Source organism: Takifugu flavidus, chromosome 8 (assembly GCF_003711565.1).
Source record: "Takifugu flavidus isolate HTHZ2018 chromosome 8, ASM371156v2, whole genome shotgun sequence".
NCBI lineage: Eukaryota > Metazoa > Chordata > Actinopteri > Tetraodontiformes > Tetraodontidae > Takifugu > Takifugu flavidus.
In genome coordinates, this window is record NC_079527.1 from 2,304,975 (window position 1) to 2,332,783 (window position 27,809).

Here is a 27,809-nt window from a genome sequence, read left to right on the forward strand (position 1 = left end):
CAAACCTGAGCGTAGAGGCCAGTTCTATTTTCGTCCAGAACCGTGCATTTGGCCCGGCTATCTACGCCTCATCATGTCCCGCGCTCGAGTTTGGCCTTTAACGGTCACCTTGCTGTAGCGACTCGTGGTTTGGGGTTTTTGTTGGGTCACTACCAAGCAAAGGCAGCTATGAGGGAGCCAGATAAAAAGAGAGAAGAAGAGAAGGGGGGCACGCAGAGGTGGAGCAGCTAGCGTGCGACCGCCGCGGCAGCAGGATCTGAGCCCTCATCAAATGCTCCCGGGGTAAAAAAAAAGAAAAAGAAATGAGATTCGTGGCCTTCTCGCCACGACAGTTTGATGAAAATGTCAAAGAAATCTCTTCTTGCAACCTTCTTTTAATAAGTCAGTGTGTAACAGCTTCAGGAGGACACAAGGCGCCATCAATGAACGTGCACGGTGGGAACTCCTGGACTTTCACAGCGCCAGCTCCCTGGCCCCCATCTTTGAAGGCGAATGTTTCACCATGTCTTACCCCCCCGAACTAAAATGAAACTTTTCAGGCCTCTGCAGGGCCACGAGGCTTCTGACATGGTGGCCCCTGTCCCTGTCCCTGTTCATTCTCCTTCACTGTCATTCTGGACTACTGAGTATGGATTGAGAATAGAATATTTCCCTGAAAATGCTCCAACGTCGGCCAGTTTTGCCTCTTTCAAAGGCTTCACAGCGGCACACAGAAGCCACGGGCTGGTTCTCCATTTTCACTGCAGCTACATGGACCAGAGCCTCATTAAATGCCAAGACTGTAGAGAAAGTCAGAGTACAGTCACGCTGATACTCACACACTGAAAAACCTATCATTTATAGATCTGTATTGCCTTCAAATGTGCGTCTTCTTTTTTTTTTTTATTCAAGTGCAGGTTATTTTTACTAGTGTAACTGCACATGCGAGCCATGGGCTTTGTACTACGGTTCAAACGGGCTTTCATGCGGCTCGCAGAGATATAAGTCAATTATATAGCGCCGGTTAGACAGGATGGATGTCTGAACGCGGAACATTTGTGTGGGTAGAACACGAAGGCGCGGCGGAACAAATGACTTCCTGAAGGGTGGAATGGTCAGAATAACGTAACTCAGATTTACTAGATCCACAGAAGAGGATCGCAGTCAAAGGTCACAGGCGCCATAATAGGAACAAATTGTTTTTATTCTAATTTTAGTCATGTCTGTTTGACTTTCCCAGGTTTTTCTTCTATTCCACCAACGAAAGGCTGCAAAATGGCGCAAAGAGGCAGGAGTTCACCAAGGTCATACGCTCTGGAGCGGAGTTTACATTTCTGGCAAGAGATATTCATAAACCGCAGCAGGAAATGAACAAAAGAGGTTTTGCATTCTCAACATATTGCCAAAACCCCGAATCCATTCGCTCATTTCCCTTCAGTAATGACTTCATAGCATTTGCAGCTAAAGTCATTTTCATGAACAAGTTCATGATTGGGCCTTGAAATGACGGAATACGCATTGTTAGATTACATATGGGTCAATTTCTATTAAGTTTCTATTAACATTCCAAGTATACAGTATGAGACAGAACGTGCTCCGTCATTTGATGGAAAAGGCTAAAACAGAATGAAGGTGAACGAACCGTGGATGTGCGGCGAGAGCCCATTTACCCCGGCATTAGTGGGAGATCTATCGCTTGTGTGTAAAGTGGGCCACCTGTATGCAGCATTAGGACCTGCCAGTCTCTGCGGCAGGAGTCATTTAGGGCTGATGGCACCTTCATCGACGCAATCATGCTTAAAAGCTCTTGAAAAATGCGGGAACGGCCCTTCATTTGCACGCCAGAGTGGCCCGGCTCCCACGAGTCCCAGAGTGGCTGAAAACAGTCAGTGCGGTTCAGGAAGGCTGGAAAACAAGTAAAAGGAGCAGGAGACCACCTCCCAATGGGGGACCATCCCAGTTTCAGCGGCCGTGGAAAAGGCTCTCCACTCAGTCATCCGGAAAATTTCAGCTGTCAGTTTGGATTTCTTATTTCAACCCAAAAGATCGCGTGAATTATTTACCCGGCAAACTGTTTGTCTGCGTTTCCTTCGCACAACAAGATTCCCTCACTTCTCTCTTCCTTTTCCTCTCTGCACGCTCCCTTTTCAAAATCCTGCTCTAATCCTGACAGACGGATCCTGTATCCAAAATAGTGCTTGAGTCAACATCTGCACTTCTCTCTTTTTCGGGCAGACATGTCGAGCTGTTGGGGGGGGGACGAGCGAGGGTCTAACAGGAAGGGAAACGGCATCTGCTCGGTCTGGCCCCTCGTCTCCTCTTGGCTTCAACATTGAGGAAGAGGAGCAGGGTTTGATGCTGCACGCCTGTCGCCGGGCATCAGCGTTTATATCCAGATTTAAAACCCGGGAACGGAGATTCATTTTAACCCACTTTATTGAGTCAATACAGAGCAAAATGGAAAGTTTATTGGATTGCTATGGTAACCGTTGGGGAAAAGCGGTTTCTCTCTGTCTCTGTGTGTGTCTTTCTCTGGTGAAGAGGCAGCGTGGTACGCCTCTACAGGTCTAACGCGGGTCACAACGGAGCGGCACGATGTTCACGAGTTCGCGCCTTTAAAAATAAATTCCTGAGGCACTTAACATACATTTTGCATGCGCTCGCTTTGCTCCACAGACCGACTTATTCGCTCCGTTCATTTAACTCGCTGCTCCCTTCAAACTTGACAATGCGATGCGAGCGGAAGCCGTATGGATCCATCCCCTCTCCTGCACCGGAACCTCCCCCTTCACTTCTGAAGAGAACGGCGTCTTCTGCTGAGCCGTCGCCAACCGGAGGCATTTAACCTCGCGCCTCTCGGCCCGTCGTGCAAGATGTAAGTTATCAGTAGTGGCTTCACCGGATGCAGGTTTAATCATCTCGTGGCCATAATGGAAGTGACAGCTCCATCTGCGTCGAGTGGAGCACAATCAGTGGGAACAATCAGAGAGCATCTGGACCAACCCCACCCCCCCCACCCCCACCCCAACCCACTCCCACCTCCAGCGTGGAGGCCAGAGCGCCCCGAGAGCGGCTTCAACAGGAGCAGCGGTCGGACAAACAGTGCTTTGATTGTGACTGCTCGTTCCGCGTGACTGAGGCCGCGAAGCGACTTTTTTATTTCGTCTCCACTGACATCAAGAGCTGCCCCCTTTCCTGCATTGGGGGTTGGGGGGCGCGTCGACGGCATCCCCGCATTGCAGAAGTGCGACAAAGAGGAGCGGCGGCGAGCTTTCATGCACTTTCTGAGTCATTAAACTGAACCGTCTTGGCCAAATGTCACACGAAAGAAGCCTAATAAAGAAGTCATCTGGGCATGCAGATCCGAGGCGCCTGGCTCATTTCACACGGGGAACGAGAGCCGAACACGTTGTTAGCGGGAATTATAATTGACAGTTTCGGTGCTGGGTGGATCCGTGTCGTGTCACTTTCGCAACGCAATGTTCATTACCAGCGGGAACCAGAGGGACACAAACATCCCCCAAAAACATGCATGGAGTTCTCATTTCTGTGCTCAGAAACTCTAGGAGAACTGGTATCTGGCAGCTGGGGTCATTTTTTTCTTGTAATGGTGGAAAAGGCTGTTTAATGAGCGTCCTCATTTGTCTGATAATTAGTCTCAAGCAGGGATCAGAAAACTTGCCGTGATTGGCACACAGCAGCACAACCAGTTGGACCCTGTCAGCAGGAGGTATTCTTTCCACGCCAAACCACGGTTCCATGCGTGGCGCGGCCCGTCTCGCATAGATTGACAGTTCCTCCTCCCGCCCACTTTAAAATGAGTGGCTGTGTACTGCTAGTGTCAGCAGTTTTCTCAAAGGCTACTGCTACCTTTAGCATCTCGTACTTCCGATGCCTGAGATTGAGTCCGCCCCGCAGAACCCTGGAAGAACGCACACACATGCGTGACAAGATGTCTCAGCTCGCAGCACAATACAGGCAGAAGGCAAAGAGCCAGACTGAAAAGAGCTGGCTTCATCTGACTGATCTGATACAGCAGACAGGTGCTGCAGAGCCTGGGTAGCTCAGTTGGTAGAGCATCAGACTTTTAATCTGAGGGTCCAGGGTTCAAGTCCCTGTTCAGGCGAGCATCTTTCCAAGCTGGGAAAGTGCTAAGGTGTCCTTGAGAACCTATTTTCACCTAGATGCTTTTGTGGAAGGGCCTGAGGTCTGGAGCCTGTCCCAACCTGCAGCTATTGCTATTGAACGTGCACCTAACCGTGCACACCCGTGACCTGTCTGGCTATGAGGTGACTCTGCTAACCTCTGCACCTGCTTTTCAGTTCATTACGGCATCGTGTCAGGATCTCCTCCATGGTCTGTGACCAGCCCAGCTACATGTTAAACTTCACTCAGATGATGCTATTCATGGAACAACAGTAATAATCTTTCATTTGTGCTGGTTGCCTACTGCTCATGAGCCACAATGGCTCAGCTTAGAGCAGCGTGAGCGAGCATCCGAGCTTCCGAGGACACTGACTGTCAATGGTTTGCACCAGCCTCATCTGCACACCACCATCATCATCATCAATGCTAATGCTAACAAATAGGCAAAAAAAAAAAGGCCAATTAAATGGCATATTTCCACGTCTTGGATTCACTCCTCTCACGTGCTCATCGTCGTCTGCTGGCTTTGATTGTTGCCCTCAGTTGGGACGGTCTGCCCAGCTGACGTTATCTACCTGCCAACAACAACACAAACCTTCTGAGTTGTCTTTCAAATTTTCTATCTATCTAATTGTCCCTCTCACCTCTGCCAAGACTTCACGCTTGAATCATCACCGTCGTCATCCTCAGTACCATCAGCTCACTGGACTCGTTAACGAGCCATCCTTCTTAGCACAGTTGTCAGCTCCCACCAATGTCTGGATGCAGAAGGATTTATTTTCACTAAAAGCTGCTTCTGTTTTTAACGCACTGATGCTCTGATTACTCAGGGTAATCGAGCTGCACCGGTCTCACACCACCACGGAGGAACAGGTGGTGTTCTCCTTTTATTGGCTAGCAGAGGTTCAAAGCTGCAATATTATAAGAATCATAATGGAATGTGTCTGCGTTGCTATGAAAATACGCCGGAGATGGTTGTCACGGTAACGACATGAGCCCGGTGAAGGAAAAGATTGGGGGGGGGGGGACATCACATCCGAGTAGAGAGAGGTTATATCTCAATGTTCCGTAGAACCGGGACTAAACGGGTGCATAATGAATGTAGCCTTTGAGTCGGTTGTGCATTTTTCAGTAGAATACATCTCAATTATCATGAATCTGTGTGCATGTGCAACAGACTCATGCTCGCACAAAAAAAAAGAGAGCTGTAAACGGGAGCTGACACTGTGTAAAGCTGCTTGAGCGTGGACCAAAAAACTTCCCTCAGTGGTGCCAAAGCGCCGCGCTGCGCCCACCGCTGACGCCTGCTGACCGAGGCAGCGGCGGCGTCTCATGTGACAGATACGCTGTTGAATTTGGACGACTATGCCGACTCCTTTTCCCTTTTAAAGCCTCCCGATGGTTCATTTGTGCTGAAGCGCTGATGGGATCCATTTCAGGGCGCATGCTAACACCGTATTTCACTTTTATTAAGATAATCAATTAAATGCTTTCCTATTTAATGCCGCATTACCGAAGAGCGAAATATCCAGATCTTCAAAGATGATATAAAAGAGAAACAGCTCAGAGACAAAGCAAGCGTATCTCCTCAGCTAATAGTTTAATTTCATCAGCAACCCAGTGTGGTGCCGTCGCCACACTAATTACACTTTGCCTTGGGGCTAATATGAAGCACACACAGGTTAATGTGTTGTGAAGGCTGAAAGAAAAGTTTTCCACGGCAACTAAACACCTGGGCTTCGCCTTGAAATGTGATTCTATTCATCCTCTCTACCGAGACCCAGCCTGCGTGCTGATACAATGCGAAAGAAAAGAGGAAAAAAAGGCACGGGACACCTTTTGGTTTTTGAAACCACTTTCAGGTGGTCTCACCCAGCCAGGTGGAAGCAAAGCTGACAGCATAATTACGCCCTGTCATTTAATTCCAACCCGTATTACTTCCGACTCCCTTCAGTAACCATAGAGCTGCATATATTTATAGCGAAGACGCTGACGTTATTGCCATCCGAACTCGAAAAACAACTTTTACTTAATATGATATTAAAAGTAGCGAGAGAGGTAAATGATGCTTTTCCACAAATTTGACAAACTGTTGACATTCGGAACCACAGATTTTGCTAAAACTCGACAAAAGGAAACAGCCGGAGGTTAAAACTGCGCACAGAGCGACCCACCGCATTTAGCTAATGACTGAAACTAAGCTAAATGAATAACGTTAACAGGGTTTTCTTTGATATCAGCATTCCTTCAACGGACCCTAACTGCCGCTTCCTCGTTGTAATGAAGTGGGAGGTGGCCAAAGACTCTGGAAAACTCTTCCAGCCTAATTTTATGACATTAATATTAATGGACCAAATGGGAAAGCTTCAATTAGCGCAGTGCTTGCTCATAAGCTGTTAAACATGACTTATGTTTTAGCACTACCTGTATGGTCCATTTAAGCCGCTGCGTTCCTCATAGACTTAATGAAATGGTAAATCTTATATGCGTAGCTCCGGGGCTTGCATATCAGCAGCTCGCTGGGACCATCCATTAAAACCACATAGGCCCGTGTACGATATTTCACACTTAAGTGCCACTGTGCGGTCAAGGTCGTTACACCGGGAAGCAGGTGCAGCACCCCCAGCTGCAATCTCCCATCATTAGCCGGGCTCTTTGGTCACATGATGCTGCTACGTCTGTGCAAACCAGTGGCGAAAACGCACCAGATAAAATGTTCTATTATAGATGGCTTTCGTTATTGTTTTCCTGATTCTTCTCAGCAGCACGCCTGAATTTGAAACCAAATTTGGAGTTTTTTTAAGCGTCCGATGTGCCTCCACACTGAATATTATTCTAGTGAGCATGACTTAAATGACTGGGTTTGTTAGTCTATCATAAAAGAGACGCTGTCGTTGATTATCGTCTGGAACTCTCACCTGATGTCTCCACATATGGCTTTGGTGGTTTGACAGTCCCCTCGTTGACAGTGGCCTTGGTGGTGCTGAGCCTTTTGGGCTCCGGTGTGGTCACCACAGTGAACGTCCTTTGGAAGACCCTGGCTGTGGTGCTCGTGGTTGTGGCCACAGTGGTGGTCGGGACTCTGGTGGACAGCGTCATGTTCAGCTCCGGTTTGCTATCGTCGTCTATACTGTCTGTCCCTGTCGGGCCCCAGTCGATAAATCCGGCCACCGTGGTAGTCCGGCCGTCCTGAGACTTGTCGTAGCTGTCCCACTTCAGCTGCCTCCTGGTTCTACGTAACCACCGGACACTTCCTCCACGTCTTCCGCGAGATGAAGCCGCTGGAGCTTCAGATATTACCGCCTGTGGGTCTTCTGTCTCCATTTCGGAGTGTTTCAACCGGCAGTCTTTACACGCTGCTTGGTCAATACGCATTAGCTTTAAACGCTTTAGGCCTTTAACTTTAGGCCCGATCCCGGCCCTACTGTCTTGGACCGCAGGGTTAAAGAGACGGCGGACCAAAGGGCTCATTGTTCTCCAGTGAAGCTTGTTGGTAGTGTCCCAAAGGGGCTGCCAGCTAGGACGTGAGTGAGGCACTGACTTAGTTGTGAGCCTAATCCCCATACTCTGGCTGAGGGGGCTGCACGCAGAGAAGTCCAGGGTGAGGTGGGTCATGGCCAGTAGGATCCACACCCGATGGCCCATACAGCTGCCTGGACTCAACGCAGACGGACTGTGGAGAAAGGAGGATATAAAAGATTAAGACGGGGATCATCGCCAAACAAATCACACCCACATCCTCGCCACCATTCGAGATTTACATCCGCACTCGCCCTCCGCAGCACGCCTGACAAACCGCTTCTTAGTTAAGCTGCAGCGATAATCAGCTTGACAAAGGGCCCGCTGACAAAGGTCACACACAATGTAAACGGTGTCGAACGCCAATGATTTGGGATTCGGGAGCAGCGGGGACTCATCCTTGATGTTTCAGATTTCAATCCGGGGATGATTGCAGTGCCGCACAAGGTCGGACCTTGCTCCGCTGATCACCATATTCTGCATTAGCTCCCCCAGACGCAAAGTCATCCGAATCCCAAAGGGCAATTTGAGTCTGCCGGGCAATAATCGGATGAAACAAAGCCGCGCTGGCTTACCCAGAACCAAAGAAACGCAGATTTTGCATTGGTTTATTGAACATCCCAGCGTCTCAAAAAGGTGATTTATTTCTGCGTACACGTGTCAGCATGATTGCAAGGTGAAACGCAGGCCGAGACCCTGCAGTGGAGTGATTTTTACAGGCAAACTTTACTGCCCCCGGGGACAAAGCTTCGCATTGATTCCTCGGGGAAAAGCATCATTACGGGCTATCTTTCATCTCGGCTGTCCTTGGCCAATTTAAGCCCACACAGAGGACTCTTTCTGGAAGCATCACAGAGACGATGATGGATGGAAAAGCATGAATGGTTCATTGACTATCAGAGCCGACGCAAAAATGTCGGTCAAACCCGTAATTACGTTTCTCTTAGCGTCTGAGGCGGAAACATTCGCCGCAGCAAAGTTTGGGCTCGTTAACCAGACTTCAGGGCTGTGTTTATCAATCAGCCCACTGATTTATGCAAATTCAAACTATCCCTGTAAACAACGTCACTTCTTTTACAGAGGCGGGGCGGACACGGCCCGTGTGGCACCAGTGGAAGTTCTTTAACTGTGGCTGTGTCCCAAAGACACCTGGACGGTGTTCAATGTTTAAATATGCTGTAAATCCAGGCGCCGTTGGCCACAAAGCTGTGAAATCCCACAGGATCGAAAGTACCTACGGAATTATGCGTTAAAGCTGGATAGAATTCCGTCTTTGTGAATTCCCAGCGCCGTGAATTGCTGTTGCATTACGTCATTTATTTTCCTCAGAAAAGTCTTATCTTTGATTTTTAACCTCACATTTATGAACTGCGGGAATAATATCCGGGGCTTTTTTTTTCTCTCTCTTTCCCCGCCACCGTTTATGAGCTCGGCGGGGCTGAAATCTCGGATGTCATTTTAATTGAGTCATAAACGGTGACTGATACGGGCCTGAAAGTCCGGTGACAAGGTCAGTGCGTTGCTGGCAGTTTAAAATTATGGATAATAATTTCCCCTGTTAGCGGTTTGGCCCTGAACTGGCTGCGGCCCTCAAAACCCCGAGGCCAAACAAATTCTCTCCACCCAGGCCAAATGAAATTAATACCTGATAAAGAACCCACACGCTCCTCAACAATGGTCAAAGGTGTGTTGGCTGTCCACTCTGAGGAGGTGGAAGCCGGACTAGAGGTGCTCGTCCAGCTGAGCAAGGACCACACTGGCAGGGAGACCACAGGGCCCCTGTTCCCACTCTGCAGAAGCAAACTGACCTGAACATCGGGACATTTCGCTTTCCATTGAGGACAGATCAACAAGAAGTGGGGGGCAACACATTTATTTAGCAGTGCACACAAAATGCTGTGTTAAAGTGTCCACTGGGGATGTGATCTGACCCAGGTAGGGGTTAGAGAAGGTGCATGACACATGCTGCTGGACCCCAGCCAAGGTGAGATATGAAAAAAGATAATATATGATGTTTCAGCCAGGACCAATAACACTAAAGAACCACTAACACAGTCATTGGCACTGCTAGTTCACAGCACTAGAGTTGATGGATACGACCGTTATGAGGCAAACGCGATGACATTATTGTCTTATTAAGTTATTTGTTCAGTAGAAATAAAGGTTCTGGCTCCTCCGTGCTGTGTTAAAAACCCATCCTGCATTCAAACTGATCTGAAAAAGGATTTAAAAATAACAAACCAAAACATTCTATCCTTCCAGTTAATAAAATTGCATTAAAATGTGTTGCAGAGATGTTAAAAAGGGCAGTACTCACAGCATCCGTGCACCAGATGCTTCCGTTGTCCTATTTTCTAAAGCGGCGTTGTTAACGACTTAAACCTTGAACAATATACCTGGAAATCCCTTAGTGGATGATGTGGCCTCCCCTGATATTAGATGATCATTAATAAACTGCCTTTTGATAGATTTAGAGAGGGGAGGAGCCCCTTCTGGTGTTTTTAGTGGACCGAGGGAGGTCATTCCGCATCATCCGGGCATTTTTCCACAGCCTCCGTCTCAGTATTCCATGTCCATTCTCTAGCCGGACACATAAGGAATAAAACGCTGCGATGGAGTTGAGGATTAGGCCATTAATTAGTGCGCTGGCTGGCCTGTTTGAAGGTCATGATAATTCCAACCAGGATCTGACAGCAAACACAAGCGTGCAGCCTGGGATTCTGCACACACGTGCGACTTTAAAAGAAAAGCAACAAGGCTACATGATACGTGCAGACAGAGGCACGAGTGATGTAACGCTGGAAGATGCGATATTTCACAGCAATATATTTGGATTAGAGCTCCCAGGCTGAAGCCGCAGGGAAAAAAGGCAGTGGAGAAGCGTTTAGCGAGCTTGACTTGACTCTATCCTCGCTCACACTTTAAGCTGTACTATATTCAGTAAATCTACTCCCAACTTATTCTGCAGCATTCCTCAAATGCCACTGTCAGGCGGGGGTGGGTTATGGGATTAAACTTTGACGGGCAGTCCAAATTAAACACATGGTATTCGCACTTATGCAGCGCAGCAGGCAGATAATAAAGGGTTCCCCATTTAAATATCACTGATTGAGGACGCAACCTCGGACTTTTACTGGTAAATTGGGATGAATTATGAGTCATGGACGAGACTCTCCTGCTCTGTGTTTGTGGCGTGACCAGAAAGCATATTCACAAAAACCCAAAAAGTCCAAATAGCGGTTTTTCAAAGCAGGTCTGAGGAGTTTGCCAGCACATTTACATCACACTGTCTGTTAAAACTGAAGCCAACGCGGACATTTTTATGAGTTTCTGTCAGGTTCCTCTCCAAACCCCCCAGTCTGCAGTGCTGAGCAAACCGAGGGGGCTGGGGGGGAGCTTTGCTTGAGTTATCCATCACACACACTGTATAATACTGTTTACTTGTCCTTGAAACTGAAAACCTCACATAACTAATGAAATGCCAACAATGGAGTGAAATAAACTGCCGGTTAAGCCCATGTCATGGACTCTCAACAGGATCTTGAATGAAAATCTCCAACGGAGGGCCAGAAAGGTTAATAAGACAGGCAGTTCTATCATTATCACTTAACAGAGGGGAAGAGTAAAGGTTAAAAACTTGAAATAACATAGAGGGAAGATAGATTTGTGTGGTAGGTGTAGAGAACGGAAAATGCGTAGTTGAGTATTTTAGCTAGCATTAGCTTTTTTTGAGTTGTGAGGCCTTGGCGTACAGCTGAAAAAGCTATTTTGTCAATAAGATTCACATAAAAACCAATTAAAATCCAGGTTTTACTTCTAAAGCAGCCAGCGATGGACCGCACCGGTAGTCTTGGATGTTGCTCAAATGTAACCAAGATGCTTGAAATTACCAGCTGCAAGGAAAAGGTGCATCGAGTTTTAGTTTTAGAGGAGACGATTCTTAAAGAGGCTGCCTTAAACAGATACATAACATTCGTGGACAAAGAGGACATCAAGAGGACGATGTCAAACCAAAACCATGACGACTCCTTCTGGGGGAACAAACCAAGTCGGGGCCTGGCGTCGTACGTGTGTATGTGTCACGTAACAAACTGATGATTTGGATGAGCAACACTGCCTTAGTGCAGCAGTGCTGCCACTTGAGATGAAGAAATTAATTACTCTTTCTCCATCGGCTGCGTGGGTATTGTGGTTTGAGATTTGGACCACTCGGTTCCTTTTGTGCAGATGATTTGTTAGCATGTCTTGATAATGAACTCAGGCTGGGACGAGACTCATGGCACATTAGCGCTGATAAGCCCATGTTGCCATCAGCCCTGTTTATGGAGGTTATTGTCTGTAGTCAATCGGGCCTCCCGTGACTCCACTGCAATGATTCACATCATGTATGGAGCCAAAGCTCGTGTGAGTCACACATGTAAACTAATTGATTTGAATTATGGAGACCAGAATAGCTGCACGTGATTATTCAGTGACATGGAAGAGGCGTCTGTCATCAGAGGGATGTTGAAATCATTTAAATGATCTGATTCTTAAAATAAAAACTAGACAGGAAATCAATTGGTAAAGAACTGCATGAGCTCTCTGTGGAACAGATCCCCTTCTGGTTCTGAGAAGGCAGGAGGGGGTTGTGGAAATGAGAGGGAAAAGAGATGGTTGGGGGTGTACATACAGCAAGTGGATCAGATCTGGTTGATCTGAGGTCTTGCTCCTCAACTTCATCTCATTAGCATCAATACAGTTCAGGGATTTGACTTGCGTTCGCAATGTGGGGAGGGAAAAAATAGCAGCATTAGCTTAATCAAGAGCTGCCAGACCTCTGGTATGAGAGGGTGCAGCTCATCGATACCTTTAACGATAAAGAGGAAGGTGTGTGTTTTAAAGGCCTGACGGAGCCTGGACTTCTTCTTCTTAACGTAATCTGAGGAAATGACCGAACCGAGAGAGAGAGAGCACAAGCTGAAGACTTTAGCTAATCTGACCAGTTACTGACCAGCTGTTTATCTCCTGGAGGAAATTCATCAAACACAAGAGGCTTGAGACATGTCAAGGATTTGAGGGCTGGAAAAAGCAGGCGTTAGCTCACGCTTGACGAATCTGCTCTTCTCTTGGCAAAGATCAAAAGGGTTGAGTGCTTTGTGGGCCCTGACACAGAGCAATTGTGCCTAGCATGTGCTAGCGTGGCAAAGATAAGACAGGAAACAAAGGGCAGGATGAACGAGGCCACGTTTAAAGGTTCTACAGACGCTTCTTTAAAGCGCTGCAGAGGGTTGTTGTTCCAGTGATAACATAGTGATGGGAATAATGCTAACAATGCATCAAAGTAAGCGTCTAGGCATAGGATCGGTTCAAATGTCTTTTTCATGGTGTATTTGAGTCGTTGTGAAAGTACAGGGAGCTAATGGAGGATTATCTGACTCATCCGTCAGACCTAGTTAAAAAAAAAACTATTATCTCTGCAGCGGATCGCAGGTTGCGACTAATTATTTTCTCCTGGAACAAGTCTCTGGCCCACTTCTCCTGTCATCTTTGCAGTGTGATCACTTGTGCCAAGTAGGTCTTAATTAGGACTTCTTGGTGGTTTGTGGAATTTGGGCCTCAGCAGCGATGTGTTGCACCTGTGGGAGGTGAAAAAGTCACGGCTGCCTCCGTCACTTTGCCCTGCAACAGCATCGGGAGCCCTGCCAGAGAGAACAATACCTCGGCTCAACTGAAAGGAGCCTCGTCGGAGGCGCGCTCTGACGAAAAATGATGAAAAATAGCCGAACCCGTCCGCCACCGCTGACGTTATTCAGGCACTAACAACGCCAAGGCACAAAATAGTGACCGCTGGTTCTGTTGCGGCCCGGCAGGTGAAAGAGCCTCCACACCGCGAACCGCGGTATCCGTTTTCTCTCCCACGCGCTTCCAAAAATGGCACTGGGAAAAATAACGCCAGTGGAGAGCAGGTCGAAAAGCCGTGGCTGCTAAAGTTTGCAGCTACAGTGGGTGGTTTTCTCCGGTGGGCCCAAACAGACACGGCGAGAGGTCGAGAGGAGACAGCGTGAGCGCAGGCAGCACCGACAGATAAACCTCTTTTGCCAGAATCGATAAATTTGAAGTCGAATTTCCAAACCAATTCATTTATATTGAGTTGAATTCTGAGATTTCCACCTCGGCACAGCATCCAATTAATGACAGCGATAGTCAGTTTGATAGATCATCTGAAACAGCAAAGTGGGCCTTGTGTAACTGTTGCCAAGTTACTGCTCCAATGTCATAATTGAAGCTCAGAGGCAGCCTCCAGGTCAGTTTGATGAGTGATCCCAGCACCAGGTTCAGGCTCAAACTAACAGATCTCCAAGGAATGACTGACAGCGTCAATCTAGGATATGTCAGCCGGAGGCTTGCGTTAACCATGACATCGTGGGTACGGCTCGATGTTGAAAGAAATAGTCGATGAATAGAAAAGTGTTCTGATTAGCGCCAATCCTGAAAAATGCTTCACTTCCTTTTTCACACAGACCGAGGCAGGTGAGTCAAAATGTTAAATATCAGCGGCAGAGTCAATTCAACAAACTGCTGGATGCGTTATTTTAATGGAAAATAAGACAGCAGCGTGACTTAATTCCAAAGGCATCGCTAACAGTGGCTCGGTCGAGATTTCTCTTTGCGCGCTAACTGTAGCCGCGCTAACGAGTACTAGCCAGTGGTCTCACTGAGGTTTTGAGAGAATGGGAGGTTTTCTTGCCTCGATATTTTTAGAGCCTCAAGGGCAAACTGTAAAAGAATTCCTCCATTTGAGATTCGCTGCTTTTGTGTTGGTGAAGCCTTCAGGCTTAACCAAACACTTGAACTGAGCCCAACATGTTCTGCTGCCGGCCTCAGCACAATAAGGATTAAACGCTCGGCGGCCAAACACACAGGCTGTAAGGACAGTGGTGCTTAGCCGCCTGAGATGGACTCCTCGAAGGTTCTTGAAGGTCTGTAAGGGAATAAAATCGAATCACTTGGTTTTTGCTTCTGTTTTGAATGGAAACGCAGGCTGCGCCATGAAGGGTCCACGAGACTTTTTGATACGAACGTGTCTACGCAATCGCAAGTGATTCAAGTTGGAAAAAGATTCATTGTGGCGTAGGACGCCAGTGTAGATCATTGCTTTAGAAGTTATTTATAGCCTAAAACTCACTGACACTGGCCTGACTTTTCTTTAAAAGCCTCTGGGGATGGAGGGTTTGTTCACGTCTTCTTTTTAAATAAAGCTTACAGCAGCCATGCTAGCGGACTGAGCAACTTTAAAAGAGCACGGATTAAGAACGCGCTGAAGACAACGCCGTGCCGGTCCGGTGCTCACAGAAATGCATTTCCATTCACCCAGCCTTCCCGGATTCTACCCCCCATCCCCCCCCAAGCACAGCCCATTCACACTGGGGAGAAAACTCTTAAAATAGAGACGGGGGGATATGGAGAGTGTATCTGCATTGCCCTGAAAGAGTGACAGAGAAAAAGAAAAAGAACAGCAAAGGAGCCGCGGTGGCAGCCTTGGTCCTCTGGGGGGAGGGGGGGGGGGACTGATAACATCCAGGCCGTAGAACAAGGGCACTTCTCCTTTCAGACGAGTCAGAGCGAGGCAACACAGATTGGACCCCACCGGCAAAGCGAGCTGCCGCTGACTGCTTTATCAAATTCCAGCGATTGGGTGTGAGAGGCAGCGGGAGCGTTCTCCTGCCCAGAGCTGCCGGACTGACGCGCATCGTTTTAAACCACTTATGAATCACTGGAGGTGCGCAGGGACACCGGCAGTAAACACGCATCGAAATCCGAACTGTCGAGAAGACGCTGCTGCTCGGTTATTCCCGTCTCTCAGGCCGCATCCCGGATGAGGTCATCGGAAATAGGTGGCGTTGGCGTCAGCGGCGAGCCCGACACCATGATGCTGCTGAGGCAAGGAAAATCAACCGCCAAATGTCTACGGTTAGCGGCACCATCCGGGAAAGAGCCCCGCCCCCCCTTCCGCTGCTGCCGCCGCCGGACCAAGATGGATGAAAGCGCGGCGCACAAATGTCATCGTGCGCTGTGGCAGCTGACCTGAGCTTTCAACAACAGAGCAGGGTTCAAGCAGCGCCAGCGTCGCAGCAAAATGGCTGCGGAGCGAATCCCTCAAAACACGACTGAAACCCCAAAGACCCCAAAGAAGCAGCAGCCAGTGAAGTGGGGCCCGACAAAGAGGAGCATCGCTCTCACTGCTGGTAATTGCTATGATTTCTCCAGGCAAACATGGATTCAGATCTTATGGTAATGGCTCTGACCCCCCGGGGAAAAGGCCTTTTTCCTTTTCTTCTTCCTGTCCTGCAGCATATTAAGAAAACGAGGACATGCTAACAGTCCTTCTCTGTCCTTCACAAGCTCCTTAGCTCAGGATAAACAGCAGCTAACGGTCTCTTCATTACAACCAAGCATCGTCGTCCTTATGGTCTAAGATGGGCGGAAAGCTAATGATGCTTTTATACGGATGATCAACTCATCAAGATGACTTTTAGGTATCTTTCTAATCGTCTGGTCCTTCTGGAATCGTCTGGAACAGCTTGAGCCAGTGTTTGCATTCAGTGGTTCTATCAGATGATCCCACCAGCAGCGTCACAGCAAGCGTTGGCTGCAGAGCTGCCTGCACAGGACACACACATGCGACTCGTGTGTGTTTGCTGGGAGCCATTATGTAAGCACAACAGTCAGGTCAAAATAAAGGGAAAGGCTCCAAATTATCGCATAAAGGCTTTGCTCCTCGGAGGCTTCGGAGGCAACACAATGAGCCGCCACATATAAATCATTCTGACTCGAACACTGTTGATTCCCTCCCCAGCTGGGATTCATTCAAGGCCGGCCTCGCCTTTCTGAGGCTGCCGCTGGAGGAAACAACAGATCCACCGGCAGGAATTTGATCATTACTGTCAGGATACGTGTGAGACGAAACACAACGCCCCTCGTTCGCCGGGTGCCGTCAGCTCAGAACTTCAGCCGTTAACCACGTTTGTAGAGAATAAAGAAGTCGGTGGACCGAAACAAGATAAGGTCAACTGGCGGAGAGCAGCACGGGCTGCGGTTTCAAACCGGCCGCAGTGTTTTCTCTCAGATGTGAGGAACATCAAGAGGAGAGCGGCCATCTGAGGAGGGTGAGAAGAGTGAAGGTCGGCCAGCAACAGGTTGGTAATGGAAGATAAACACCTGGCACACAGGGAACCAGCATCGGGTGAAGGGGGACAAGATCCTCTCATCTGAATCTGTGCGACGTCTCTCTCCGACGGAACCCCAGAGTGACTCTAGTCTCTCACCTTTGACCTGGAGCTTCCTCTCCTAATGTGCTACACCCAGACTTCCTATTTCCTGAATCCTTTTTTCTGGAATGTGAATAATTGTTCGACGAGATCGGGGCGAAAATAACCATTTGAAACAGACAAATTTACAGGATCTTTCAGTCAACTGTACCTCGGGAACATTAGAACCTGTATCCTGATGTCAACTTAAAGCCATGTGTTATCCCAAATGTTCACTGGACAGATCAGAAGACACACAAAGGGTGTCCTTCCAATGGACCTGATGGTTTTAGACTGTGGGAGAAAACCCACACATGAATCATGGCAACTCCAGCGGGAATCGAACCCAGAACCTTTTTTGCCTTGAGGAGAAATCTACTGTATTAAAGTTCTCTGGTGGGAAAAAAAAGGCTACTAGAAAGGTTAAAGGAACTCCTTAGAAACACGCTGGTGTTTAGAACACAGCGTGAATCACCGTGGGTATTTACTGATGCTACGCTAGCGCGAGTCATCGGGGGTCTCACCTCATTACCCTTCCACTCTCTCAGGCATCGATCCCTGATACCTTACAGAGAGATCAGAGTGGGTGTAATCCAAGTGTCTCCCAGGAGGTGACGCCCAAATTGAGTGAAATCATCTCCTCTCTGCGGGCAGGAGAGCGCAGTCATGTATGCAGGTCTGGAGGAAGCACAGCAGTGTCTTCTGGGAAACGACGCACTTGGCCCGCGCTCCGATCTCCTCGCAGAACTGCGTTGTTCGTATGTAAAGCATGGCGCCGCTGCCTTTCCAGTCCAACACACTCAATAAACTCTTAATGATAAAGCAAATTGAAACTGCCAGAAATAATTCTCTGCCTTCTTGATGAATGGCGCCTCACATCAGAAATTCATGAGTTATGAGGCGACGAGGCTCGTTCCATTATTGCATTTAAAACTCATTTTATGTCCCACAGTTTGGGAAAACAACAGCCTGTGATGCAGTGATGGAAAACTTCAGCTCGCAGTTAAAACTGCCTCTTCTGGTGGAAGGCAAAAATCACCCCTGACGCAGCCTAATTGATTAAAAGTGTCTGCGTTCTCCACCCAGGGAAGGGAAAAAGAATGATGGTCAGCGTCCTGACGCTTTCAGTGGCACCGTTCCGACAGCACGAGGGGGCTTATGGCTCCTCCGGGGAGATCAGCACGTTTCTTATCCACCGTAATTCTCACACAGACGGAATCGCATTGTGACAGCAGCTCAAACCGAACCATTAGCAAAACGGCCTATTGTTATTTTAATCCGCATCTGCACAGTTTTTTTTCCCCTTTGCTTGGCACTTTTTCCCCTACTCCCCCTCACTGTGCAGAGGGATGAAGGCTGCGGGTTTGCCATGTTTTTTGGGAAAGAAATAGTGATCATCCTCAACCATCTTGATTTATATTCAACTCAGTGGTGGTGCAGCGGTGGGGACTGTCGTATTCTGTGTGGGTAATCCAGCTATGATGCGTTTGGGGGCGCGGTGAATTGGTCACTCTAAACTGACCTTAGGTGTGGATGGTTGTCTGTTTCTGTCCGTCAGACCTTAGATGAGCTGAGGACTCATCCAGGGAGTACCCAGCCTCCCGCCTATACTGGGATGGCCTTAAGGGAAAAGTGGTAGGTTGGTGGATTGATGGATGGATAAATGTCGTAATGATATGGGAGCTCCCCACCCTTCCATCTACCCACATGCAAGTCTCCAAGGCAGGAAGTGAACCTGCAAACAACATTCCCGGCGGACCATAATGGGATTAGATAATCGTAATAGGGAGGAGCTGAGGTGGATGGTGAGGCAGCAGCACATGAAGCAAGAAGAGCTGGAAAAGAGGCCTCATTGGATGCTGACAGATCCGCTGATTTAGCTTTGATTCAGTGACTCTTCAGAAGTCCCACAATTCTCAAAAAGGTGAGCCTTAGTAGTCAAGAGACCCTAGATTCTCATCAAATATAATAAAGTGGCTGCGCGCTGTTTGGATTTCTCCTCCGAGCACAAAAAGAAGGGTTGTGCCACTTTATTAGCAACACGATGAACATTTTAGCATGCATTTGCTCAAGCTCCGAGACTAATTGCCAGGACAACGTGAATACACACACATACGTGATCGCATGCATTAATCAGTGATGGTGAGCTAAAGCACACAGGAAACTCACCCCGCTATGTTGTATGCTTAATTTGCTAATTAAATCCTCCTTCTAAAAAGCAGCACACTGCTGATACCACAAAGAGTGGGTGTGAGAGTGTAAGAGTGGCCAGGTGTTCACAGTCCCCAGTCAACACCCACCGATCAACAAATAAACATGAGAAGAAAAAGAAACTCCTTGTTGACAGTATGTGTTCTACATTCGCTTCATAAGCACCGAGAGATATCACGAAATGTAGTAGTCGACGCCGATACCAAAAAACATTCTAATTACACGACGTTTGATGCCACATTTCATAATTGTTATAGTACGTTTATTTAAACAATGTTTTGAAATCAACTGCGAAAACACACTTTATGGCAAAAAATAAATGTATGGCATTATAAAAAGCCTAGCAGCAGCACATGTGCTGCCCCCTAATGGCACAGTAGTCAAACTGCACCTAGAGTGACCATCGGGAAGCATACGCGAACGTATTACCGCAGTTACCCTGTGGAAGGGCAGCAGCGTACCACAAGTTACCTCCAAAGGTGCCGAGTGTTGCTGTAGTCGCTCAGCTGTAACAGCAGAGTTAAAGACTGACTTATCACTCTGCCTTTTTACTAAATGAGGAATTAGCTGAACACACGATTGGATTGACCTTTCAGTTTACCAGGAGTTTTACTCGTAGTGTGCTGGGTCTCGCTCCGAGACTTCTGGAAAAGCTACAACATTGGCCGTGAAAGCAAATCCGGGGAACCAAGGAGCATCGCATTTTTAGAATGATGCTTCTGGCGAAGCTGCGATGAGCCATCTACTGATATATGATATTTAGTATAAAGTACGACAGCTGAGGATAAACACAAGGGAAACTTGAAACTGAAAAAGGAAGCAGGTCAAAAACACTTGGGGAAGGGGATCTCGGAGCAAATCAACAGGAAAGAAATCCTGTGTTGTGACCTATATCTTTTTTCATTGTTAATTATACGTATATTTAATCAAAAATTGGTCTAATTGTTTGTGACGCAAGAGCTAAACTCAGTAGATGTCCTTTAGCAGAGATAAATACCACAGCTGGCTCTAAGAAGGTGAAGAGATTTATGCATTTTCTCTTTGCACAGGGGAATCGGGTAGCATACATTCTATGATATGCCCTACATGTGAGCGGGGCACGCTCGTGCACGCTCACGCACGCACAGACCCGCACCCAGAGCGCATGTGGCTTTCTCTGCGCCTGTGAGCCGAGACACATCGTTGGGCCCGCAGCATATTTCATTGACAAAAAATGGCTAAATGGTAGCTAAAGGACGGCGGCGTGCACGTGTGAGGTCCACGATGCAAGAGTACGGGGCGTTGCATCATCCCATTAATTACTCCCCGAGCACAACACCCTCCACTGCAGTCGACATGATCCACATGCTGGGGAAGATAAGCAGGGCGGCAGAGAGCATGGGAACAGAACAGAGGAGAGGAAAATAACAATCGGACCCTCGCGGTCAGAGTTTCTGTCCAAGCCCCCGTCCACCACGAGGGTATCTGGGAAATTATGGCAGGAGCAGCCTTCATTTAGGAAGATTACAGGGAGAAAGTAGGCATCCGAGAGATGCCCCCCCCCCCCCCCCCCCCCCTTCCCCCTTGCCTGGAGATAGCCAGTTAGCGGAAAGGGCCATGAAGGATAAATCTGATCCTTTATAGAAGCTGCATTGATCCAGCAAAAGCTCACTACATGAGTCAAGTATGAGCCCCACGCTCCGTTACCTCGGTGTGCCTCGGCGCCACGGCAACGCACCCTTTCTCACGTAACCCAGCCCAGACACACCGGTTGTCAATCGTGCTGAGGGCTGTCACGAGATTCAAATCAAACTGAAGTTACTCAAAAAGGCCAGAAATTAAGCGCCAAAAAAATGCATCTTGGGTTTTCTCTGGGATGCTCCAAGTGGCCGGATTCCAGATCGGTTTGAACTTTTAGAGGGACAACCTGTCCTGGTCCTTCTGGATGGAACAGACTGCAGAGCACAGGGTGTTTACCAAATGCACCCACACGCTCACACTCGACTCTCCAGAGGAGCGGATCTCGGAGAAGCAACACAGCCTATTTCACTGCAAATTAGGTTAATCACGCTCCAGAGAGGCCCAGTTAATAACCCTCACAGAGGCTGTTAAGATGGCACCTAAATCGCAGGAATATCGGCATATCAGATTGTTCTTCACACGGCAATGTTGCACTTAGCCTTGGAGCTGGTGGTGGAGCTGGAGAAGAGAGGCGGTCTCCTCATAGGGGACAAATCGAGAGCTTTGCTTCATGAAAACAGCGCTCTTTAATGGGAATGAACCGAACTAGGAACGTCTAATTTATCTGAAGCTTGACAGCTCATGCCACCCACGGGAACCCTCTCTTATGGGTGTCCTGAGTGGGGAACCTGGACCTGTGGGACATCCAAAGAAGGTGGACTCCTGGTGTCCTACCTCAGAGATGCTCTGTCTCCATCATAATACGTAATATTATAATACGCAACGCATACGGAACATTCAAAGTGTCGTTCTTGGCATTATTGAGAGGAGAACTCTCCCTAGATCTATCATTCTAGATAGATCTCAAAAGCTAGATTTGCAACAATTAGCATTCATTAGCAACTTTACTCTAAGGGCTGTTAGCAGTTCATGCAGACGATTCCTTGGCGTTGACACACCGCCAGCCAACAATCTGAAATTACACCGTACAGTGAAAAGGATGAGCTATTTTAATTATAAGGGGTATTATCCTGCCCCACCATATCGTTTGGCTTCAGAACTTTACTTGTGCTGTCATTATAAAAGCCGGCCTCTTGACAGATGCACTTCTAAAGATGTGTTCACCCCATCAACAATCTTTGCTGTTCCGGTAACTCCGACCAGCCGCTGCCGCTCAGCTCTCCGCCAGTTAGTGACAGGGAATCTCCTGAAGACGGGAGCTGTTCCTCTGACGGCTCCATCCTCGCATCTCCTCCCTCTCCTCCGGTACAAGCGCACAAACGGCGGCCGCCCTGCGAGGTCAGGCCCCAGCGATGCGATGTGGGGGCGTATGTGTGTGCCATGCATAATAAATGAGCCACTCCCGAGTGGGGAGGAATTAGAGATACCAGTGGGAATGAGATCCAGCAGGTGGCAAGACAATCGCACCGCTGGCTGGTTCGGTCTCATTTCGCACGGTCGCATCACCTCGAAACCGATTTGAACGGCCAATGAATGAACTCAGTTTGCGTGCTAACTTAGAAAGTCTAGAAGCTTCTCCGTGCGTTTCTGTCATAAGAAGATTATCTATGAGGCTAGAGGATATTATTTTGGGAATCCTCCAGCCTGTTCACCGTGAGTTTTGCCTGGGCTTTTTAAGAAAACATCACAAACTACAAATCAGCGTAAACCTCAGTGGAATTCATTTCTGCGCTTTCCCTCCCAGCACCACTTCAACAACTGTATCTTTGTGTTGGTTGTCACAGCTGCGTGGGATCCGTCAGACCTAACCTTGAAGTCGTGCGCGCGCGCGTTCGAGGGGACGCGCGTCGCGGAGTGTGTGTGCGCGACGCGCTCTGCGCCGCGCTGTTGGCGACCCCCAGCGTGAAGGATGCGAAACGTCCCACCCCATCCTTCATCTGAACATCACCCAACCCCGAAACAAAACCACCCCGAACCAACCCACGCGGAGCCTCGGTACGTGCGTTTTAAGGACTTTGGGTGTCATTCGGGACGTCTGAATGTGTTTTAGTTTCGGACTCTCCGAACTTGCAGCGTCGCACGTTTCCGCAAGCGCAGCCGTAAGATGCGGAATGAAGTCTCACCGTCTCCGTCCTCGCCCGCGTGTGTGCGTTTTAGCGCCACTGGAATGAGTCGCTTACCTGCGCGCAACGCTCCGTTTAATCCACATTGTTCTCGGCGGCCGAATCCGTCTCAGTCCTCCAGGTATCCTGCCATGAGGATGGCTGTCCACCAAAGTCGTCAGGCGGCTGATGAAAACACTCAAGTGACGGACCTTACTCCAGCTGTCAGTAACGCGACCATTCTTTAAGCCATATCCTTCAGCGTTGCGCACATAGAATTCCTCCAGCGGCGGTGCCAAAATCCCAGTAAAAGAAATGCCCACACAGCCGGGGCTCTTTTTCAAACTGCTCGTCAGGGTTTCTTCTGATCTTCTTCGTCGTCAGGTTAAAAAAAAAAAAAAAGAAGAAAAAAGAAAGAAAAAACCCAGTGGGGGGGGGGGTGCGCGCGCGAGAGAGAGGACAGGTGAGAGGTGTCCTCAAACTTTGCCTTTACGCAAATCTGTCATTCCGCCCCCGTGAGGGGAAAAAGGGACCAAGATGTGATGGAGAGCGCACGGAGCTCCGCGTTGCTCGCATCCCCGTCGCTGAAATGACAGCGCACCTTCTCGCACATTGTTGCAAGGCAGATGAACGTCCCCCCCCCCCCCCCCCACCCCACCCCACCCACCCCCCCAAACACACACCCCAAAAAGAGAAAAGGAAATAATTAAAAATTAAAAAGAGAAAAACTGTCGGGTGGGAAATGAGGATGTTCGGTTTTCTGGAGCGCGGAGGAGACGGGTCACAGCTGCCGGGGGGGCGCGCATCACCTATTCACGTTTCTGGAGGCGCCGAGGGCGCGGCGGGGTTAGAGAAAGTGAAACAAATGCGTCTTAAAAGAAAATAGGTGCAACTGAAAAATAAAGAAGAGGGAGAATGGGGGGAGGCGACGGAGGAGAATCCGGAGAGTTGTTTCAGAGGAGTTGCAGAGAGAGAGAGAGAGAGAGACGGGATTAGAGCTTGGCATCAGAGAGGAGAGGAGGCTGCTCCGTCTCCTGCTGCTCCTCTTCTCTCACACTGACGGGCGACCTGCCTGCTGAGCCCCCGCGCGGCCGTGACGTCATTTTAAAGCCCAATATGTCATGTGACGGAGCCGGCGCGAGGCAGACTCATCAGTGTCAGAGGGAGAGTGACGGGGTTGTCAGCACCGCTGCCCGGGACAGCAGAGGCCGGGAGCCTGCGCGCTGCGCGCACACGCATCTTATACTGTTGGGGGAATAAGATGGAGAAATCCCGCAGATGGGCAGTGGTTTGATCCGGTGGGGGGAGGCTAAAACCCCATGATGAAAATAGTAATGATCTAATAACTGCTGTATGCAGTTATCTTTATTATCAAAGGTTTCAGGTGAGTAGCTGATGTGTTTCAAACAGCAGCGTTTGGAACCTCTGTGAATACACAGTAGTACAGGGGCTGGGGCCAGGGGGTTCTTGACCCACGGGTACCTGTGTGTCCATAATGGAAGATAGTACCTTTTTATGTCAGAAACTGTGACTGTGAAGGGTGAAAACATATTGGAAAACAAACAGATTGGTTTGTGGAACTACTGTGAATCTCCTGTGAATCACAGAACTAATGTGTCAGTGTCCAGTAGGTGGCAGTAATGCGGCCGAGTGCTACTTTGTCAACCAAACGAAGGCTGCAGAGGGAACCACGAGAGGGTCAACTACTGCAGCTGACGGTCAAACCTGTGGGGAGGGGTGATTACAATGAATCAAGTGGATTCAGAAACACATTCCAAAACCATTACAACTATGGAGAAGCAGGGTTTCGACCCTTCCCATTATTCTGATGTAAATACGGTTTAAAGAAAAGACCTGAGGTGCTATTATAGCCTTCACCCTTCTCTCCTCCTCTCCTCTCCTCCCCTCCCCTCCCCTCCTCCCCTCCTCTCCTCTCCTCTCCTCTCCTCTCCTCTCCTCTCCTCTCCTCTCCTCCTCTCCTCTCCTCTCCTCTCCTCTCCTCCCATGAATTCAGCTGTGCACTGACCTCTGACCCCATTGATCCATTCAGCTTTATTTCTGTATCTTCTGAGATCTGATACATCTAATGTGTTTGTCTGTTCTATTCTTTGTATCCCTCCTTGTTATTCACATCAAGAGCTACTTCAGTGGTTTTGCCTGTGTGTTCACTGGATGCACACAAACAACTGATGTAAAATCAGGGATTTATACAGTTTGAAATTATTTAATACTCTACTCAGTGACACACCTGAATTTGGGAGCATATTGGTGCAACAAGAGGATGGAACTGGAAATCTACAATTAAATTGAAACATGTCTATAAAAAAGAAACAATTGCACATTAGCCTTGGTGGCTCAATAACACTGTTTCATTTAGTGATTTGATGTATTCCACATTAAAAACCTACAACAATTAAACCTCACGTACCTACAAATATGATAAAGGTAGCATTAAAAGGAACTCAAACTGCCTGCTGGGGTTGCCCGTGCAAATTTATGCTGGAGGATTTATCCACTCGAAGAGAAAAGAGAGCCGAGAGATAAATACTTCATGGCACCTTCTTTATTCTACTGTCGGACCTGTAGTGAGGATGGAGTTCAGAAGTCGTCCATGTCAACATCCATTATATCACTTGATCAGAGGCGAGAACTCCCAGCGCTGTGGTTAAATGCTTTTTCCTAATATTTCCTGGGGATGCTGAGAGCTTCCCGTGTGACACGAATGCAGCATTAAACTGTCATCCTGGAGGCTTTTTGCACACCTGTATTACAAGATGTCAGCAGCGGGTAAAATCCCATTACATTAGAATCAACGCGCTATTGTGACCGCACGGCGAGATCGCGGAAAACACCGGCCGCGACCAGACCAGCCCTTGGATATACACAGGATATATCGGCTTTTCTAGCAAACCTCGGGATTGAGGCGTCATCCTGGCGAGAACATCGCACCTGCTTTAGCCTTTGAGTGCTGGAGCCTTTCCTGGAAAAGCAGAAAATGGGACTGAACGGTTTGTGCTCTCTGGGTTTGGAATGTGGGCAAATTCTGTATAACGAACTGCACAAATTAGCTTCCCTTTGCAGTTTTCCAGGTCACAGTCAGGGTCAAGTACGCCGCCTCCGTCCTCCCCAGTCTGATGAGTGGAAGCTGTTTAAAGTTTCGCTGCTCCAAAACTGAGGGGAACTTCTTCCAAACAGCCTCATTGCTGCATTAGTCTGTAAACATCCATACTGATCTAAGTGATCCCACTGTGATAAGACGCTCCTCGGCAGATGGGAGCTTGCATCCCCTCAGCCACTTCCTCCAACATTTTCCTCCATTGCCAGTCATTATTCTGCGTTTCCGTCTTCCCGCGCTCTCCCTGCACGTACGTCCGCGTGTGTGCTCGTCTGTGCAGGCGGCATATGTGGGTTTCTTTCGCCTCAGACAGCCACCAGGTTGTCATGCATGTCTGAGAGCGTGGGCGGATCACACGGAGCCAAACGTGGCAAACATCTGTTGTGTCAGCCATTAACGGGCCGCCACCAGGCTGCAAATTAAAAGGAAGAGGGATTTACTGTGTATCTGCTAAACTGGATCGAGTCGTTCTGCATAGCCCAGCACCGAGGCGCAAGACAGGCAGGATTTTTTTGAAAGTCAAGTTTAATTAGAGGACAAAATCACAGACATTTTTTTGCCCCGGAGGGCCGTTGTGACACGCTCCGATCAGGGCAGGAAATAGTTAAAATGCCAATTTAGGAGAAAAGAAGAAGCCGGAAAAGAAGGATGATGGATCCCCCTCGATGGGACAGACAGACAGACGTGCGCTGGACGCCATTTAAGGTGCAGAGTTTTGTATTTTTGCATCATAGAGACGACCGGCTGACCTTGTCTGCGGCTCTTTTCCAGTTTCCCTCAGCGACTTTGGTACCTCTTTTGGATTCATCCTCCACATTGGCAGAATGGTTAGTGCATTTCTCAAAACAACACCGCGGATTACCTGGAAAAGTCAGGCTCTTGCTCATTATCCTTCATTCAGCTCCCAAAGTAAATGTCTGTGTCAACCAACATGTCAGTGCCGTCAATATGACAAGTCTTTTATTCATAGTGTACCGATAAGACCATCAAATTGCTTCGTCATTTTGTCAATATAACAGTCCACCCTGGAGGGATGTTCCGATATAAAGTCCAGCTTATTTGGAGGACAATTTCTGTAAATTAATAATTAAACCTTGGTAAATGTGGGAGATTGTTTGCAACAGACTGGACAAGATTCACACTTACCTGTATCGTAATTTGTCGACAGACCATGTCATTGTGATAAATAAAGCAAAATATCTGCACAGCACACTAAAAAACACAAAACACAAGTCCCCAAGGGCCAGAGCCAAGCCAGGTTTTCCATCCTGCAGGTAGACCCGCTTTCACCTGGGGTTCCATCTCCTTCGGTGAAAGCAGTTCCTGCCTGGTAGGACACAAAGCGGGCCCCCCTTATCTGGATTTGCTCCTCCCTGGTAGGTTTTAATGTTTCGTTCTGTCGACGAACAGCCTGAATGATTCAGGCCAGTTGTTCTCCCAACACTTGGCTGCACCCTTGGACCAGCCCCGGCCACTCTGAACCCATAATTAGGAACCTGGTCTACAAGCGTGGCTCTTATCTCAACAGGCACACATATACATCCTCGGCCTCTTCTGCTCTCGTCTCTCCCAGCTCCTCCGCCACACAGCCTCACTCCTCTCCTTCTTCCTTTATCACTGGTTGTTGAACCGGCCCAATTCCTTGTCCTGCCATTGTCGGACATTCTAACTGTGTTGTGCTCTGGCTGTATACACTTGCCAGCCTATGGTTCATGTTGCACCTTTGAGCTATTTACATTTCCCTTTGTTAGAAAACGTCAAAACTTACCTGTCCATCATGGACAGGTAAGAAAAGTCTAATGGAAATGTTTGATATACTATGGCAAC

The 27,809-nt window shown here is 48.3% G+C and overlaps 1 protein-coding gene and 1 non-coding gene across 2 annotated transcripts in view; one reads left to right on the forward strand and one right to left on the reverse strand.

Moving 5' to 3' along the window:
* Window positions 1-23,510, reverse strand: part of ajap1 (adherens junctions associated protein 1) — a 33,708-nt gene extending 10,198 nt beyond the window's left edge. Inside the window, exons 1-2 of the mRNA XM_057041018.1 lie at window positions 22,946-23,510; window positions 7,044-7,798 (exon numbers count right to left, since the gene is read on the reverse strand). Coding sequence (XP_056896998.1) covers window positions 7,044-7,798; window positions 22,946-22,974 — 784 coding nt within the window. The 5' untranslated portion in view covers window positions 22,975-23,510. The remainder of the gene's footprint in view (window positions 1-7,043; window positions 7,799-22,945) is intronic.
* trnak-uuu (transfer RNA lysine (anticodon UUU)) lies at window positions 4,033-4,105 on the forward strand. Its single transcript has one exon. It is a non-coding gene; the product is annotated as a tRNA-Lys (tRNA).
* Window positions 23,511-27,809: the final 4,299 nt, after the last annotated feature.